Source organism: Cervus elaphus, chromosome 9, assembly GCF_910594005.1.
Source record: "Cervus elaphus chromosome 9, mCerEla1.1, whole genome shotgun sequence".
Taxonomy (NCBI): domain Eukaryota; kingdom Metazoa; phylum Chordata; class Mammalia; order Artiodactyla; family Cervidae; genus Cervus; species Cervus elaphus.
In genome coordinates, this window is record NC_057823.1 from 50497820 (window position 1) to 50517835 (window position 20016).

Genomic DNA, 20016 nt, shown 5'->3' on the forward strand with positions numbered 1-20016 from the left:
GCCTCCTACTTCCTCTTAAGCCCTGGGCTCCTCCTCAAAGCAGTACTGAAGCTTTATCTAAAAAAGCACCCCAAACACCCAGTGTGAAGCTATGGCCTGGCATCATCAGGGCTCAACGTATTCTCACTGGTGAACTACATCAGATCTTCTCCAGAACAAGGCGCCGGGGAGATGGAAAGTTTAAGGGCCCCCGCTGCAGCCAGGCTGGCAGACTTTCTGGCTAAAGGCTCACAACAGCAGACAGAACAAATATGGAAAGATATTCTCCAACAGGAACCCAAACGTTGTCTTCACCATGCTTTGTACTCTATCCACAACCAGGCAGGCAAAGCGTGTGAATGGAGTGCTCTGTGTGCACTCTGGGCTGGAGTGGCTGGAATTGATCTGTAGATCCCCTTACAATTTCTGAGCCATGCACAAGAACCCCGAAGTACCATCATCTATTTTTTTTTCTTTATCTTGGAATAGGCAAAGTTTTATTTAACCAAAAACAAAAAGTATAATCCTGAAGAAAAATATTGATCTACTGGATTACATTCAAGTTAAACTTTAAAAATAAAAATTGAAGGATAACTGCTTTACAATGTTGTGTTACTTTCCGCTGACCATCACCTATTTTTAAAATAAAGTACCATAAGCTATTATCAAAGAGCATCATTTTGGCCTAAGGATGGTGGTGAGGTTGGGCAAGGGGGCAGGAAACTGGTATTTGAGCTCTCTCAGAGAGATTCAAACATTTGAATTTAACACGTAGTCTTAGAATGCAGTGGGATTCTGTGTGTGTGTGTTGGGTGTGGGGGTCCTACTTCATCTGAGATCTCAGTTCTATGGGGGACCTTGGAGTTATAATAAGGATCTACACTATAATAAGTGTATAGTAAGGATGTATACTAGCTACAGGCTAAATAAATACCACCAGATGCAAATCTACTTAAAAGGTTACCTAATCAAAAGATTCTTTTTGGTCAATATACACTTTCTTAATGGAGAGACACCAAGAATACAACCAGTATGTGAAAAATCTACAATTATTTTAAGTCAGAAAGAGATTCTCAGGCTGAGAACCATGTTCTACCATCAAGACTTTACCACACCAAATGTAAAATTATTTCTTCTTCTATCACTGAGCCTGGTTTTGTTTTCTGCCTCAGAGCCCTCTCAACTGGCCCTTTTGCTCTCTAGCCAGACAGCAGAACCCTGACTCAGATAGGCTCCCCCAGGACCCAGGCTACTCTCAGGGTGTGTGCTGGCTCAGAGGTAAGCACCTGCCTGGACAGCTATCCATCAGCAGGGAGGAGACAGGCTAGGGGTGTGGAGGAGATGAGACGCTCCTGAGGGCAACCCCAGTCTCTAAAACACACCATCTCTGCTCCGTTGGGAGCTTGTGCCTCATCTTTCAGCCTCACTGTCCCTTTTCCTGCATAGAGATTTTTCAGGGCAGCTGGTAGCTATTGATCCTGGTTTTCCTGCTTCTGTCCCCAGTTGTCGATCAGGCTGTGACGCCGTGGTAAGGAGATGAGGACAGGGAGGTGGGTTCTGTGCAGACAGTGTGGGGGGCTGTATCTGCAGGGCCTCGGGGAATGTAGCATCCACTGAAGATCCTGCCTGAACATGCCCACCGAAGCTGCCCGTTGGACTCTGCGGCCCCAGGGTGATCTGCAGCCGAAAGAGCTTCAAATAAGATAAATAAACCCCCAGTCTGTCCTCCATGTCAACAGGGTGTGATACCACACAGCACTCTGCCATGCAGAACATGCTTACAGAAGCCTCTGTCAAGGGGGGTCAAGAGGAGTATTTCTGATGAGCACCATGAAGGCATCTCCTCTAACTCCCATCAACCATCTCAACCCTGTGTCAGCTGAAAAAATACCCACTCAAGGTTTCTCCTTTCAGGGATATGCTATTTTTAACCCCTACTCTATTGTTTGATATTCCTGACTAAGGAGCAAGGGGGGGAAATGGGAAGGTGGCTAGACAAAGCACTTACGCTTGGCAGACAAATCAATTTCTGTTTCACCAGAAGGATGAGATTGCAAGAAACAATTTATCTTGGTAGGAGGACAAAATCCTTGCACTTACTAAGGTGACTTGTTCGGTGTGTTAGAACAATACACTTTTAAATTAAAATTTAAACTGCACTGGTACAGACCAAGAAATGCAGCAAGAGAAAATTACATTTCTATTAATGTCTAACTCCCTGCCCGACACTCTCCCCGAAGCACGTGTATGAACTGTGTGTACACGTGAGAGAGAGGAAATGCCTGTGTACCTGTGTGAATGCATAGATTTTCAGCTAAATTCCCACTTCGGGACAGGCTAATGAATCAGTGTTGTCCTGTGAAGTGTAACAGTTTAGTCCAAATAATACTCTATGCTTTAATATGTTGAAATCATACATATTTCTAAAACTCCTCTCAATTATTAATAACATTTGCTAATGGTCTGAGTTAGAATTTAGAGATCTGGGTTCAAGGAGTGGCTGTGCTGTTTACCAGGGTGGGACAGGCACACTGATTACTCCTCTGACTAGGTTTCCCCTTCTGGAGAATGGAGAAAATCTAAGTCCTGCCCTTCTTCTTCAAAAGAATTTCAGGAACAAAATGAGAAACTGGATATGAAGGCACTTAGAGCTCCAGTGCACTGTCTAACCAGGCCCCAGACCTCACCACTCCTCCTACCTCACCACACATATCCTTCCTGACCAAGCAGGACCCAGCACCAACCTACCCTTCAGTGACTAATCAGAACTGGGGAAAGGAACCTACCTCACTCAAGGCTCTGCTGACAATGCTCAACATAAAATATGAGGACAAAATCGATTGAACAACTGACTCTCACCACCCCCACACACACTATACTCCCGGGTTATACTTTGACCCTGGACCCCCCAACTTGTAATATAGACAAGCGGCCAAAACAAGAGCCCAGCATTTTCCCTCTAGGCTCCTCCTAGTACCCCCAGTCTAGCTCACCTACTTTCTAGCCTTGGGCCAGTAGCTACACCTCTCTGAGTCTCAACTCCTCTCATCCGCCAATCAGGATACTAGCACCCAACTCCGCAGGAAGGAAAGGAACAGAGCCAGGACACCGAGAGAAGGCCTGGGGGCCAGGGCAGGAACAGAAGCCGTCCGTTGTCGCTCCTTACCCTCCACGACGCCCACGCCCACACTGCTACGGCGCGTGTTCATCGGGGCCACGAAGAACCACTCGTTGGTCTTGTAGCTGTAAGCTTCTACCGACGCCAGGCCTGGGAGACAAGCGACTTGTGAGGTTTCTATGGCGCCAGGCCTCACCCTGCTGGGCTGAGAGTGAGGATGGGGGAAGAGTGCAGACCTGGGGGCCGAAAACCCGGGGAAGCATGACTCAGCACTACCTCTGCCTCACCATGCATCCCGTGGCACCTCCATAAACACACTTGCAGTGTGTCTGCCTGAGGGGACCACTAAGACCTGACCTAGAGAGTGGGCTGTGAGAGGGCTGAGGGTATAAAGTAAATCATAAAACCACGAATGGACTAAATACCTGAGATTGCCTCACTGAACACCTATTTCAACCCTCTTTCCCCTGTCTTCCTCAATTTTAGAGGCTAGAAAGATGAAAACTTGTCTTCCCAGACTTCCTTAGAGCTGGGGGTGACCAAGTCAATGCAATCTAAGCAGGATTTCTGAAATAGCCTTTGCTTTTCTGATAAGAGCCCCTCTTCTCAGCCCTGTCCCCTTCCCCCGACCCCACTACTTCTTGCTACCTGGAATACAAATGTATTGGCAAGAGCTATAATAGCCACCTTGTGACCATGAGGACAAGTCTAAGAGACTCTGCAAGATCCTTGAACAACTAAACCAAGTCAGCAACTGCCAACCTCTGAATTTGTTTCACAAGTAAAACAAAAGCTCTCATTTGTTTAAGCTATGACTTAGTCAGGTTTTCTACTAGCAGTCAAAAGCAATGCCTAAAAGAAACAATGCCCCACTATCCTTTGTTCTCTTTATTCCCAGTCCCCCCTCACTAGAAGCAGCCTCTGGAGGGGCTATATAACTTGGAATTACATGAAGGAGGCAAAAAGAAGGTTGAAAAACGTTACCAACTAGTGAAGACAGAAATGAAATTTCAGAGGGATAAAGCATATTGTTTTTCACGTCACTGGGGACCAAAAGAGTTAAGTGTTTACAGAGACATCCACCTGGAGATGTAAGAAGAGATAAGATAATTTCTCCAAGTCCATGTCCACCAGTATTAATAGTTTCTGATTCTGACTTTGGAGTGAGATGAACACCAGGAGCAAGGAGACGCTTCTGCAGTGTCACAGCCTTGCACAGCTTTAGTGGGGCAGCACAAAGGGCAATGGACAAAGGCTGTGTGACTCAAGCCAAGTCTCTTCCCACAACTGAACCTCAGCTCTCCCATCTGTTCAGCAGAGGGTTCAGATCATAGTCCTGAGAAACCCTCCAGTTGAGCTTGCTCTATGTTTTATCTGTGGAGTAAATGAGTTCCCAGACACTAGAAAGGAAAAAAGGGCCTCTTCTGAGAGTGGGGTACTTCCTGGAACCTAGAAATGACAGCACATGGACTGTGTTGTGTGTGTAGGAAGGTGTGACTCTGACTCACAAGCTGGGAGAGGAGGAAGGATGGGTATGTTCCTGGGACAGTGGCTACAGAGAGACCAAAGGTTGGTCAAAGAGCTGGCTGAGCAAACCAGGGTGGTGGGTTCAGTTATTCAGTTGTGTTTGACTCTTTGTGACCCCTTGGACTGTAGCCTGCCAGGCTTCTCTGTCCATGGAATTCTGCAGGCAAGAATACTGGAGTAGGTTGCCATTTCCTACACCAGGGGATTTTTCCCAACTCAGGGACCAAACCTGCGTCTCTTATGTCTCCTGCATTGGCAGGAGGATTCTTTACTGCTGTGTCACCTGGGAAGCTTCAAACCAGAGTAACATGGAGTGCATGTCTCAGGCTGGATGGTGACTGAGTCCGGGACCTACCAGTACTGCCATCAAAGCCCCCCACGGCATAGAGCAGGTCATTGAGCACAGCTGCACCCAGCGTGCTCCGGCGCTCCTGCATGCTGGCGATGGATGTCCACTGGTCCTTCACCCCGTCATACACGTCCACTGTCCGCACACGCAGTGAGCCATTGAACCCGCCCACAGCATACACATGGCCAGCCATGAACACCACACCTGAGGCACAGGAAACCAAGGCATCAAGGTCATCTCAAACGGCTGATGACTCACGTTTTGATAAGTGACAATGTGGGAATGAGGCAGGCATATAAATACTGGTAGTTTAACAGAGAAGGTGATCTCCAACTTGTGATATTTGGAAGTCACTATGGGACTCATTGGATTTCCTCTCAGATTTGCATTGCTAATTTTATTTGTGTCAAGCAAATATTTGCAATAGCCTGAAGTCCCTAAGCACATAAGAACTGACCCCAGAAGGTACAGCTAGAAAATGTGCAGGTGGGGAAGGGAAAGGAAGGGAGTGTGGAATGCACAATGTTTTCAGAAACAGGGAGCAGAATTTCAGCACCCTGCAGAGACCTGCAGTGTGGGAGTGGGGGCTGGGGGGCAGCTGGCACACTGGCAGACCATGCGGCTCACCTGCTCTGCATCTCCTGGAGGGAAGCTCAGCAATCTGGTCCCAGCGATCCTCCTCGAAGTCATAGCACTCCACGCTGCGGATGGCCTTGGGTGCCTGGCCACCAACCACGATCATGACCTCCAGAGAGACAAGTGGACATTAGCTGGCTGCCCCAACATCCAGACTCATGGGTGACCAATCCCTACTACATACATGCTCACTGCTCAGGGTCCGTGGATGGTCTGAAATGCCAATTTACAGAGCTACATACATGAAGATGCTGCCCCCGCTCACCAACAGGTATGAATATTCAAGAAAAATCTAATGAACATCTTCCCACAGAAACACAATCATTAAGTCTATGCTTCCCAAGTGCCCCTACTCACAGTTGTACTGGGCGCATGTGCAGCCACTTGGGGCATCCTCTACAATCTGTGTGTCCTTAAGGACTGGGGGCAAGGAGACTAAATTTTATATTGAAACAAAATATTCATATATATCTCTCAACATCTGAATGTATTTCGGAATAGAGTATAGAATTTGGATGCATTTTTAAGATAAAATTAATTCAAAAATATTTTTGAATGCATAGACTGTAGGGGGTACTTATTCTTTGGAGTATGGGAAAAAATTTGTAAAACACTGTTTTGTGGTGGTTACCACAAAAATGTATGTAACTGATGATGTTCTGAAAAAGAATGCTACTAGTACTATTTCTACAAGTTAAGGTAGTAGCTACCACTGCCAGTCATCATGTGAAGTATGTTGTCATTCCTCCGTCACCACAACTCAGTGAGGTAGGTATTACCATCCACATTGATAGGTCAGGAAAGTAAAGCTCAGAGAATATAGGGAAACTGCCCAAGGTCACACAGCTAAGAGCAGCAGAAGAAAGACTGAAAGCCAAGTGCATCTGACACAGAAGTGAAGGCAGCCCCTCCCCGCTACTCACTGCCCCGCTCTAAAGACAGACAGGGTCTATGCCAGGACAGCTCACTACACATTGGTTTTCAAACTGCAGGTCACATTTCTTTGGTGGGTCATGAAATCAATTTTTAAAAGTTTCTATCAGCATACTTTTAATAGAACAGCACAGAAAATACCATAAGGATGTTATCTCATGAAATACTTGTTCTGGTTATACATACATGTATGTGTCTCCTGGAAAGCAATTTAGGCATATTTCTTAGTGTAGGATGTAGTATTTAAAAACAAACAAAAAAAAAGAAAGTCACTGTTTTGGCTGTAGCAAGAGAACGTCATCACTCCATTGTGGTATCCCCATCGCTATGACAACTGTCATGAGCTATTAATAAATAAAAATTAAAGCACCAGAGTTAACAAATTTTTACATATTTCAATAAGCTTATACAAATTTATGGCTGTCCCACGATGACATTACTCTCACTCACTCATTCCAATATGCTTTCTTAAGTGGAGAGAAAGAGATGAAGTCACAGGCAGACAATCAATATAAATCACAGGATCCTCTCATTACCTGAGGCTTGTCTTATTTACCCCAGTGGATCTCAAACTTCAGTGTGCATCAGAATCCCCTTGAGGGCTTGTTAAGCCACAAACTGCTGGGCCTCACCCGCAGAGTTTCTGGTTTAGCAGGTCTGAAGTGGGCCTGAGAATACACATTTCTAACAAGTTGATGTTGATGTTGCAATTCCAAGAGTCATACTTTGATAACCACTGTTTTACTCCCACAAATATAGGGACTTCCTGATGATGTGCCATTAACCATGTTTGCCATTATACTTATCATAGTGTTCTTTACTCCTCCTCAAAGTGATTTTGGGGGAAGAGTGATCATCAAAATCTGTGTCAGCACACAGGAGCACACCCCTCAGCTGAACATTATCCACCACAGAGGGAGACAGATATAGGGCTGACCACCATTGCTCAAGATCAATTATTTATGACCCAGGATTCTAGAATCAGGCTCGCCTACTGCCCATGTGGGTGGTCAATGGTCATCAGAGTTAGTCTGCAGCTCCTCTGTGACCAAGTGAGTGAACAGTGTTCAAAACCTCAGAATTCAGTTCTGACTTCTGGACTATCCCAAAGGAATCCAGGACACACAGTCCAGGCTTAGGGATGCTGTTGCCTCCAGAAATAAATGTTCTGCATTTGACTTTCCTTTGCTCAGAAGGTCTGCTGCTCTGTGCCAGGAGCAGTCCTTTTCAGAGAGATGCAGAATTCTACATTATTTCCTATCTGTAATTCTTGGCTAAGATCCATGAACAGTTCAAGAGGGGACGTTAATGAACACAGCCTCCTGGCAAACTTCAGGCAATGCCCAACTTCTTCCTCCAGGGCTGAATGACCTGAGTTCATAAACATACCTAGAATTTGTACTGCCTTTCTGGTTTTGAGTTGGTAAAATTAAAATGAAGTCAAACCATTTCAAGGATTTTCTTTGATATCTGATTTTGGGGCTAAGTAGGAATAAAACTAGTTTTTAGCTTTCTTTCTGCAATGACCTCAAGTACCCAAAATCCTCACACAAGTTGTTTCCTCTCCTTAAAATACTCTTCCCCAACCTGATCCTCCTCCTCTCACACCTGCTTATCTTTCAGGTCTCAATTTACACATCACTTCCTCCAAGAGAACCTCTTGACCTCCAAAGCTGAATCACAGGTCCTTCCCCAAGATCACATACACCCAGGGTTTTCCCACTAAAAGTGCCCAATTTTATGCTCTGTCTGGTAACTTTGTCTCCCCTTCTGGACAGTGAGCCCTGCCAGCAGAACAAAAAAATATCTGCCTCAATTACTAAGATAATCCTTGGGTCTTAGGGTACCAGGTAAAAGTAATGACTCAGATATTTATTTAGAATAAATGAATAGTAAAGACCACATGCAAAGAGTTAAATGAAAAAACACACAGTTTAAAAAAAAATTAGCCAGAATATCTCTTTCTTGGATTAAGACATGTTGGACCCAGATTACAATTCTAGGGACAGAATTTGAGGAAAACAAACAAAAAGAGAGAGAGGGAGCTTTTCCCATCTTTTGATTCAACCACAAGAAGGCAGAAGCTATCAATTCTTTGCAGAAGCTATCAAGGCTTCTGCCATAAACAAAAAAAGGCAAAGTTTCGGGTGACTTAACCATGTTCCAGAAACTATTTTCCACCAAAGTAGGAAGGTATCAGTACATTCATATTGGAGAAAATCCAGCACTCGCCTCTGAGAATTTCCATAGTAACACAGAAACAATATTAAAGAAATGCCAAAATTTGATGTACACAGACAAAAATGATACAGAAGAAGGTTTTCAAAATAAACTTGCCTTTGAGCTCATAAAACCACTGGTGAGAGGCTGTACAACAATGTGAGAAGAGCCATTATGAGGTTTCTCAAATCAATGGTTTCTGAAAATGTGGAGGCAGCTCAAGGCAGAGGGAGGAATAGGTGTGCTTTCTGCTTCTCTCATAAGCATAAGAAAGCCAATTTCTATGGCAGGTCTTGCAAAAAGCCACCATACATGAAGCACTATGCTCATCGCCATGTAATTGTGCAGTGTAAAAAAGAACAAATCTCCTGTCTTGACATACTAATGGATACTTGTTTCCATAGATACTTGAACTTAGCAACCAATTAGATAAAAATGAGTATTCCCCAGAGTCTACATATATTACACCTCTGAAACTGTAAACTTCCAGCTACTTAAAGAAACCACAGTTTGTCAGGGCAAGAAGAGACTTGATCTGTTCTATCTTGCAAGCCCACATTTGACATTTCCAGAAAATTTCTTTCTGGCATATTTCTTTCTTTCCCCAACATCCTAAGTCTCACTTTACTAAAGATGTGTAATGTCTTTAATACAAATTAGTGAATCAAATCAGCCTGTTTAATGATCACTATTTTAAACGTTTATCCTTCAAGGTAACTAACTCTGAGTTAAGAACTACCAGTGGTCATATGGGAATCACAAAATAACTAAAAACTGGTTCCAGGCTAACAATCATGCTAGACCAAACTTAATCACATTCGAGATCACCAGTGTACTTGGGAATCTGACAGGGCACCCAGGGTCCTGACTCCAAGTTTCAGTCATCACTGTGTGGAAGGCTGCAGATCTCCTGGTGAGGGGGGAGTTCCGGGTGACACAACATTGGTGGGCCAGACTCGACAGGGCACAGCTACTAGATGACTCCCAAGGAAAACACCCTCATTTTAGAAAGCCAAGTGGCCATTTGCTTCAGGGATGTAAGAAAGACCATGGAAAGACTATCTGATTTCTTAGGAAGGAAATTGCACTCCCAGCATAACAAGATGACTTATAAAAACAAAAACACGTCATACTATTTCTTTCACTTGGATGAGTCTGACTCAACCAGTGTGACCTGGGAGCCAAGCCTGTTGGCCCCTCCTTACAATCTAACAACTGCTCTACACAGAGAGCCATTAGGGAGCAGAGACTGGCCAGGAAAAGGGCAGTAAGTGAACAGCACAGAACTTCCCAGCAGGACCCAGACCCTAACTCATAGACTCTGCACTCGGGTGAGTGGAATGGACCGGGCTCTGCACACTGTGTTCAGCAGGCAAGAGTAGAGTGTGTGTCCAAACTCTCTTCCACGACCGGTGAGCTGGGCAGAAGGCAGGCCCAGCCAGTCGGTCCCTCGGGCCAGGGCAGGAAGCGAGTCTCTCTTACCCTGGTGCGTGGGGCCGCAGGGCTAACACCAAAAATTCATCCGAAGGAGCATGTCGAGGTTGAGGCAGAAGACTTGTCCCAGCAGGTTCCTGAGCAACAAGTGCTCCAGGCAAGGAGTGACAGCCAGGATGCAGAAATGAGGGGTGGAGGAGCAGCAATGCAAGAGCAATATCCGGGGGAGGAGAGCATGAGTGGGAAATAGACTTTGGGGTCAGACACATCTGTGCTCAAACACCTGCCCCATCACTAACTCACTGTGTGAACATGGGCAGCCACTTACCCTTGCCAAGCTCACTTCCACTACCTAAAATACCAGAATGACAGGATACTTCCCCAGTGGGTGTCAGGAAGCTTAAATGATATAAGTCATTTAGTGCAGCGCTTGGTAAAGAGCACACACTAAATGTTAGCTTCTATTATTAGATCAATGCCAGCATCATTACTACCATTTAAAACAGTTGCTATTAAAAAAAAAAAAAAAAAACAGTTGCTAAAAAACGGATTCTCAACAACCGGTAGAAAAGGATACTTATGATCTGTGAATGGGAGAGTGAGCACCAGTAACTACAGGGATAATGATGGTCCTGAAAGGACCCCAGAGTGTTTTCCAGGGTGCAGCCTGGGTCTATTGAAAGGATCAAGATGAGGGAAGAGCAGTGTCCACTCACCGGCCTGGCCCAGGAGAGAAGTCATCTGACCCACCCTGCCAACAAGCCTTGGTTCCAACACTATCTTCTGAAAGCAGGACAGCCCAACCTAGGAGGAAGCCACCCACTATCAGCCCAAATGAGCTTTTGGTGTCATCTGAAAGTTTAATAGAGATGTCAACTGAACTGAGATGACAGTGAAAAGTGCCAGATTCAGTACATCTCTAAAGGGTTTATTTCCATCTTCCTGAAATCTCATTTCTCTGCTACCATCTGCAGCACACGGTAACGTAGGAGTGTTGTGAGTGTCTGGGAGACAGCCCCTAGGTGTCCATGGCAACCCAGCCGTGGGGAAAGTGCTGGGCGGTGAATGTGTGGGAGCTCAGACGAGGCTATTAGCTGTTCCGGCTTGAATGTGTCAGTATGATCAGTGTGTATAAGGCACAAGAAAAAAAATCCATTATTAGCCTCTGCAGCTATCTCAAGGCAGAGTCTTGCTTCTTCCAGGGAGGGGATTTGGCTGGCAAACAGTTCACTGCTGGGAATTGCTGAGAACAGTACAAATCTCTCTCCACCACTCAGTTTCTCAAAGTCAGCTTTGTCAGAAAGCCAACTTGGACTGAACTCATGAAAGCCCAAACCTGCTGGCCCCTGGAATTCCTGTGGCCACTCTTCCAGGGAGCCTCACTGTCTCCTAACTTCTCTTCTTCCTCATTTGGCCACTTCTATATTTCTACCTCACTTTCTCAGAAGGACTTCTTAAAAGTCCTCAGAGGGTAAGAACTGGGTTTCTTTCTACCCAGTATTCAGCTGAAATGCTTCTGTAAAGTGTGGAGGCATGGACTGGAATCACTCACCCTGTTAAATCTCAGCTCAGCTATTTACTAGCTATGCTTATAGACATATCACAAATTCTTTGGTATTCCTCCACTCAAGACATGGAACCTCATCACCACCCCTCCCTTGAGTGTGGGCTCGACTTGCTGACTTGCTCCCAGAAAATACAATATAGCAGAGGTGATGGAATATCACTTTGAGAAAAGGTTATTAAAAGACTACAGCTCCCATCACAGGCGAGCTTTCCCATTCTTTTACTGTAGAAATTACTCACTCTGAGGGAAGTTAGCTGCCATGTGTTGAGGACACCCAAGTAGCTTATGGAGAAGGCCATGAGGCGGGGAACTGATGCCTATTAGCAACCATGAGAGTGAGCTTAGAATCGGATCCTCCTTAAATGAGCCTGGAGGGGACTGCAGTGGGAACCAGCAGCTTGACTACAGCCTAACAAGAGGTCCTGCACCAGGACGATGCAGCTAAGCCCCTCCAGGATCCCTGCCCACAGAAACTGTGAGATAACAAACGCTTGCTGTGTTAAGCCACCAAGGTTAGGGTAATCTATAATGCAGAAAATGATAATAATACATAGCGAGAAGGTGACATAACCTGAGATTCAATTTCCTCAGGCATAAAAGGAGGATGATGACAGGTTTGACAATCCTATGAGGTAATAAATGTAAATCACTCGGCCCAGTGCCTGGCACATGCTCAGCAATTAGACCTGCTACCAACATCCATGTGGGGTTAGTACCATGTCATGGTCAAAAGCAAAGACTTTGAGTTGACCAGACCCATAAAGAACTCTTAGAAGTCAATAATTAGAAAATAATTTTTTAAATGTGAAAAGATTTGAACACAGATTTCACCAAAGAAGACATACAAATGACAAATAAGCATATGAAGAGATGTTTTACGTCATTAACCAGAGAAATGTACATTAAAGCCACAGTGAGATGTGACCACATACCTACTAGAATGGCCAATTTTTATTAAAAAAAAATAGATAATACAGGTATGGTGAGACAACGGAGTAACAAAGACTCACATACATTGCTGCTGGGAAAGCACAATGGCACTGTCATCTAAACAAATAGTTTAACAATTTCTTAAAAAGTTAAACATATAGTTGCCAGTCAGCCCAACAATCCTACTCCCAGGAGAATGTATTTACCCAAGAGAAATTAAAATATATGTCCACACAAAGATCTATAAGTGACTGTTCAAAGCAGCTTTATCTGTAAAAGCCAAAAGACTGGACACCAAACATTCATCAACTGATAAATGGATTAACAAAGTATAATACATTCATACAATGGACAATTCCTTAGAAATAAAAAGGAATGAACTCCTGATACATGAAACAACATGGATGAATCCCAAAAGCATGATGCTAAGAGATATAAGGCAAGATCAAAAAGCTGCATATGGCATAATTACATTTATATGACATTCTAGAAAAGAGAAGACTGTAAGGACAGAAATCATATCAGTAGCTATCAGGAGGTGGAGGTGGGAGAAGGGGCTTGACTACAAAGCAACACAAGAGAATTTTTTAGAGTGATTAAAATATTCCATATTTTTATGAAGATGATGGTTATATGACTGTGTATTGTTGTCAAAATTCATCAAACTGAATCCCCCCAAAAAAGCAAATTTTACTGTGAATAAATTATTATACCTCAATAAACCCAAAAGAAAATAATCTGGGATGTTGATAAAGAGGGAAGCTACACATTGTAGGGGCAGAAGGTATACGGGGAATCTCTACCTTCCCCTCAATTTGGCTATGAATCTAAAAGTGCACTAAAAATATAAAGACTTGACTTAAAGAAATCAATGTATTAGAAATGCATTCTCTTCATAAGATGAATCAGATATTATAGTGCTCTAATGAAAGAATATTTTGCTGAGAAAGAAAAAGAAAAAAAGAGAGGAAAAATGAAGGGAAGGGTAAATGGAAGAGGGGAGAGAAGGAAAAAGAAAAAAAATAAAAGGAGGAGAAAGAAAATCTTTTTTCATCTGCCACCAAAACCTGAAAACCTGTTCCTAGAGGCAGTTTGGCACAAGAATTTGGAATGGAACAGACCTTGTTAAAACCCCAGCTCTACAATTTCTAGCTGTGTAACCGGGCAGGTTACATAACCTCTCTGAGTAAACTCTGTACAGTAGGGATATGACTACACTGACCTCTTACTGCCACAATTTAATGAGCACAGTCTGTAATCCTCACAGTGACAGCTCCCCTTAGCACACACCCCATTCCTCAACCCTGCAGTAGGGATCTTGTTAATTTAAGTGCCCACACAGTGGTGCCAGGAGTAAGAGTTTGAGAAGCAGGGTGGACAATACAATCTTACGTCATTCAAGGATTAAAGTTGGGGGAGCAATGAGGCAAAGAGTAGCCATGCCTTTTTTTAAAAAAAAAAAAAAAATCCCTTCAACAGATTTAAAGGGAATCATGGTTCCAGTCGCCTGTAGAAGGCTATGTGCCCAGAAATCTAAACATTTCATCTGGAAAATAAATGGTTCTCAAGGAGTAGAGGCAACATGGGGACATCTTTGGCTTCCTGAAACAAGGGGTGGACTCTGCTCAACTACAGACAAAGTGTCTGGGAAGGGGCACAAGGTGTGTTGCTGAGGCCAGGGGTCAGGCTGTTTAGTTCAGGCCCAGACACAAACTTGACTTTGATTTTCAAAACTTTTTTTTGTCGGTGTATGTGGTAACACCCAGATGGGGAGCCTAAGAAAAGGAGAGGTCACTGGCTATGGTTACCACACAAAGAAAATGGGCCAGTGATACACCACTTCCTTAGCTCCAGAATACACTCACAGGGAAAACACGTCATTACCCTGATATCAGATAGGATGAGAAACTCAGATTCCAAAGAGAAAAGCCACAGACAAGCAACAAGGCCAGCTGAAAACCCAGGGTGTAAGAAATGGCCTGCACACAAAACAGCACAACAGTGTACCTTAGAATCAGTATTCTCCAGAAACAAAGCTGGTGGAAATTCAGACCATAATTGAAGGCGACATTCAAGTCCATAGGAGAGAGGAAGGAAGACTATTGAATAAAATAACTTTGAGACAACTGGCTCATGACTTACCATACAAACAAGGCTGAATTCCTACTCTCACTCCTTGCACAAAAACCAATTCTAAGTGCATCGAGCATAAGACAGATCAGTTTGACTACCTATTATTTTTTTGGGATTTCAAAATGTTATAAACAAATTTAGAGACAAACTGAAAACTAAGAAAAAAATATTAAAATACATACAAAGACCTAAACTCTGTTAAAAGCACATCTAAAAACCACTAATAAAAAAACATACAGTCCAACAAAAAAAATTGGGAAAGGACATGAACAGAAAAGTTCCATGTCCCACCCAAAACAAATGCCAATAACCCCATGAAACCAAGATTAACCTTACTCATGACTAAAGATGATGAAGAAAGCTGAGCGCCAAAGAATTGATGCTTTTGAACTGTGGTGTTGGAGAAGACTCTTGAGAGTTCCTTGGACTGCAAGGAGATCCAACCAGTCCATCCTAAAGGAGATCAGTCCTGGGTGTTCATTGGAAGGACTGATGTTGAAGCTGAAACTCCAGTACTTTGGCCACCTGATGCAAAGAGTGGAGTCATCGGAAAAACCCTCATGCTGGGAAAGATTGGGGGCAGGAGGAGAAGGGGCCGACAGAGGATGAGATGGCTGGATGGCATCACCAACTCGATGGGCATGGGTTTGGGTGGACTCTGGGAGTTGGTGATGGACAGGGAGGCCTGGCATGCTGCGATTCATGGGGTCGCAAAGAGTCGGACATGACTGAGTGACTGAACTGAACTGAACTGAACAACTAAAGAAAAGCAAACTAAAACAAGATGCCCTATTTAAAAGTATATCTGACATATAAATGTTTAGACATATAAAAATGGAAATTATTGCAAGGCCCAGCAATAGAGGATAGTTACATAAATAACAGTACATAAATATAATTAAATGCTGTACCCCATTACAATTTAAATGCTGGTTTTACCCATATGATAACACTGAAAGTAGTCTGTGACACTTGGTTAAGTAGACAAAAAAGATTTCAATCTGTGTAGCAAGAGTCCATTTATCTAAAAGTGTGTGTTTTGAGTTATTTGTGAATAAGTGTGCAGAGATATGTCCAGAAGAAAATTCACCAAAGTGATTGTCCCTGGGTGGAGGGATTTCAGGTGGTTTTTACTTTATTTCCAAATTGCAGTATCCTTTTAATAACCTACAATGAGCACATATTTCTATAATAAAGTTATTTTCACTTTGAAAAACATGAAGACATTTCAATGCAATGTTCCAACAAAACAAAACACATCAACATGCAGTAAGGCAAATGGTCCATCAGAGAGCGGTCCATGCCCTGTAGTTGCCCTTCTAGCCAGCACTGGCAACAGGAGGCAAACAGGTAGGTAAAACTCTCAGGTTTACAAAGGTGGAGGAGGTGCAAGATGGTATGGGTTCAAGAATAGGTTTGGAGAGGGAGAAAAACTCAATTCAAAACCTGGTTCTACCACATTAGCTGTGTTGACTTTGGGCAAGTTCTTTAATATCTCTGCCCTTCAGCTTCCTCCTTGCTGAACTAGGATAGTTACTTCTACCTTCTATGTGATACCTTCAGTTCACTGCCTGGTGCATAGTAAGTACTCAATAATGTCAGCTGCTTCTATTATTATCTGGGACATTCACATCGCAACCACTATGTTCTCCATGATCCGGGGTCACACAGCAGAATGGAGAGAAGGAGTGGCAAACCTTGTTAAATTCAAACATTGGGTCTTGGACAACATGCTTCTCGAGCGTCGTGAAACCCTTCCTGGGAGCAGCAGGTGAGGAGTAACCAAACCGCAAAGGGGAAGAAGAGGGCAAGACGAGGGTCAACATAACCCCCGGGTTCACCTGCTTGTAGTGGGTGAGCCAACATGACTCACCCCTCTCCTCCACCCTTCCTCCTGGGTTGGCTGGGACCTCCCCCATAGACTTCATAAGTAGGATCCTGGAAAGAGGATGCAAACGCCAAGCCAGAAAGAACTTTACAGACTGTATACTGCAGCATTCATTCTGGAGGTAAGGGACCTGAGGACTGGGGGGAGAAGGGGACTCAGGGAACTAGAGCAGCCAGCAGCCAGCACCCAGCATAGACTCTCCATCATGGTGTCCCCTCCTATGCTCACCCTTCCCTCCCCCTGGCTCCCTCACATGCTTTCATTTCCCCCGTTCCTTTACCCTGCCTTATTACCTGTCAGGCTCCTTAAGGGCCCTTCTCCCCTCTGGCAGCCCTAATTGTCCCTATTGGCTCTGTGGTGAGGGGAGAAACCAGACTAGGGCTGTTCTGACTCCAAGGATAGCCTAGAGAGAGGACTGCCGGGGCCACAGCGAAGTCAAAACTTGCACAGTCATTCCTCTGCTTCCAGATGAAACAGAGCCTAAACACCGGTGTGAAACAAGAGAGAGAGAAGAAGAAAAGAGCCCTGAGTCCTTCTCAAACCTCCCTGGTGACACTGAAAGTTACCTTGACACTCTTAGGAAAGGAAGACCCTGGAAGAGAGAGGTACCAGCAGATTCGAGAGGAGCCAGCAGACTCCATCTCCTAGGTGGTAAATACAACTGAGATGTGGGGCAGCCGTAGGTGAGGAGAGACTTGGAGGCAAGAGTGCAAGGCCATTTTCCCAGGTCACAGTCTCAACTCTTGGTAGTGGGCTGGGACTTACCTTGGGCAGGCTGACTGGAGTCCTGGGCTTGGTCCTTGGGTTTTTAATCAAGAGCCTCTGATCCAGAGGGAGCAGATGGTATTTCATGGCCTCGATGAGGAAGTCCTTACAGGTGTTGTTATTCTTTATCAAAGCTTCTTCTTCAACTGTCTAAAGGTAATAACCCACAGGTGATCCCGGGGCAGAGTTCAGCCCCACTTCCTAAGCCATCTCCCTGGGCTGAGTCATTCCTGTGCTCCCACACTCATCATTCCCTCATTGCATTGTCTCAAACCCCAAGACCAAGGTCCAGAGTTACAGCCTGGTGCCCACCTCCTGCATCTCAAGAGTGCAATGGAGTAAGAGATGAAGCTCTGGCATCAAATCCCAGCTCTACCACTTACCTCCTCTGATCCTCAGTTTCCTCATCTGGAAGATGCAAGGCAGGCATATTAAAGTACCCCACAACCTCACACATTGTATTTTCTTATAAACTTAAATAATATAAAGACAATTTATTGTCCCTAAGGCTTCCTTCCACATGCCCCCTGATTGGAATGTATTAGGTTGGTGCAAAAGTAATTGCGGTTTTGCATTGCTGAACTTTGCTGTTTGATATTGGAATACATTCTTAGATAAATGTGGTTATGTTATACATCACTTTAATGTGCATCTCTCCCTTTATATTTTGTTTGCTAATGACTAATTACTTGCTATTTATATTTATTTTAGACTATAGAAATGATGTTAGACAAAAACCAAATTTGAGTGATCTGAGTTCAAAATGGGCCGTAAAGCAGTGGAGACAACTCACATCAACAATGCATTTGGCCTAGGAACTGCTAATGAATGTACAGTGCAGTGATGGTTCAAGAAGTTTTACAAAGGAGACAAGAGTCTTGAAGATGAGGAGCGCAGTGGCCAGCCATCAGAAGTTGACAGTGACCAACTGGGAACCATCATCGAAGCTGATCCTCTTACATCTACATAAGAAGTTGCCAGAGATCTCAGTGCCAGCCATTCTATGGTTGTTTGGCAAATTGGAAAGGTGACAAAGTTCAATAAGTGGGTGCCTCATGAGCTGACCAAAAAAAAAAAAAAAATCATTGCTTTGAAGTGTCATCTTCTCTTATTCTACACAATAACAATGAACTTCCAATGAATTTCTCAACTGGATTGTGATGTGTGATGAAAAGTGGCTTTTATATAACAACTGGCAACAACTAACTCAGTGGTTAGACCACGAAGAAACTCCAAAGCACTTCCCAAAGCCAAACTTGCACCAAAAACAGGTCATGGTCACTGTTTGGTGGTCTGCTGCTGGTCTGATGTACTACAGCTTTCTGAATTCTGGTGAAACCAATACATCTGAGAAGTATGCTCAGCAAATCAATGAGATGCACCCAAAAGTGCAATGCCTGCAGCCAGCACTGGTCAACAGAAAGGGCCCAATTCTTCTCCGTGACAACACTCAATCACGACCACACATCACACAACCAACACTTCCATATTGGGCTATGAAGTTTTGCCTCATCTGCCATATTCACCAACTACCACTTCTTCAAGCATCGCAACAACTTTTTTCAGGGAAAACACTTCCACAACCAGCAAAAGACAGAAAATGCTTTCCAAGAGTTCTTTGAATCCTGAAGCATGGATTTTTATGCTACAGGAATAAACAAACTTATTTCTCATTAGCAAAAATGTGTTGATGGTAATGGTTCCTATTTTGATTAATAAAGATGTTTTTTCCAGTCACAGGACTTTTTGCCCTCTGCTCCTGGGAAACTCAGGCAGCCACCCCCATGGGCACATGCCTAGGTGCTGTTCCTGCCCGCGCTCCCTCCCTCTGCCTTTTATTTCTCAGCTGCCGAGATCTTGGAAGGCTGAATATTCCCCAGATACTTCAGTTGTTCCTTATGTGAAGTTTAGAAGCTCCACCATTCCAGTTACCATCCTGTAGGTAACTTTCTGATTTGGTCAGTCTTCCTCTTCATATGACTTCTAGACTGAACTCTTGGTAAGATATGTGAGTGATGATCCAGTACAATTTTTGCAAGAATGAATCAGGATTTTCATGACCAAATGTTAGAGAAGAGAGCCTTTTTCTTCTCAGTTTCTACCTGTTGTGGCCGGAAGTTGGCTTCTACTTTTTCAAGAATATAACCAGGCATTAAGAAACACAAAACTACTTCTCAGAGCAGCTTCATAAAAATTTATTTTTCAAAATTAAATAAGCATCTGGTGGACTGAAAATGTTTTATACCTGGTATTTTGAAGATATTTTGACTACTGCCAAAAGAAATCAATTCCTTCATACTGTCTCTCTTGTGGATATCATCATATGCCACTGGGTTGTGTAGAGCACAGGCTCTGGGGGGAGGCAGACTTGGATTTGCACCTCGCCTCTACCACTTATTGCTTGTGACCTTGGACTTTGCCTATTAGGAAAACCAGCTTTGAAGCTCACCAAAGAAGGGAAATTCACTGAGAACAGTCTGTAAAGAGATCAAGCCCTAAGCCTTTGGAGTGGGAGCACTGACTCCAAGACCCTAGAC

At 44.0% G+C, this 20016-nt stretch overlaps 1 protein-coding gene across 3 annotated transcripts in view; it reads right to left on the minus strand.

The window, feature by feature from the left end:
- The window catches only part of KLHL3 (kelch like family member 3), a 125656-nt gene that overhangs the window by 15718 nt on the left and 89922 nt on the right, over positions 1-20016 (minus strand). For all 3 annotated transcript variants that reach the window (XM_043912846.1, XM_043912848.1, XM_043912847.1), the window contains 4 exons: positions 17480-17629; positions 5601-5718; positions 4980-5177; positions 3146-3247 (listed from right to left, as the gene is read on the minus strand). In XM_043912846.1, the coding sequence (XP_043768781.1) occupies positions 3146-3247; positions 4980-5177; positions 5601-5718; positions 17480-17629 (568 nt within the window). The remainder of the gene's footprint in view (positions 1-3145; positions 3248-4979; positions 5178-5600; positions 5719-17479; positions 17630-20016) is intronic.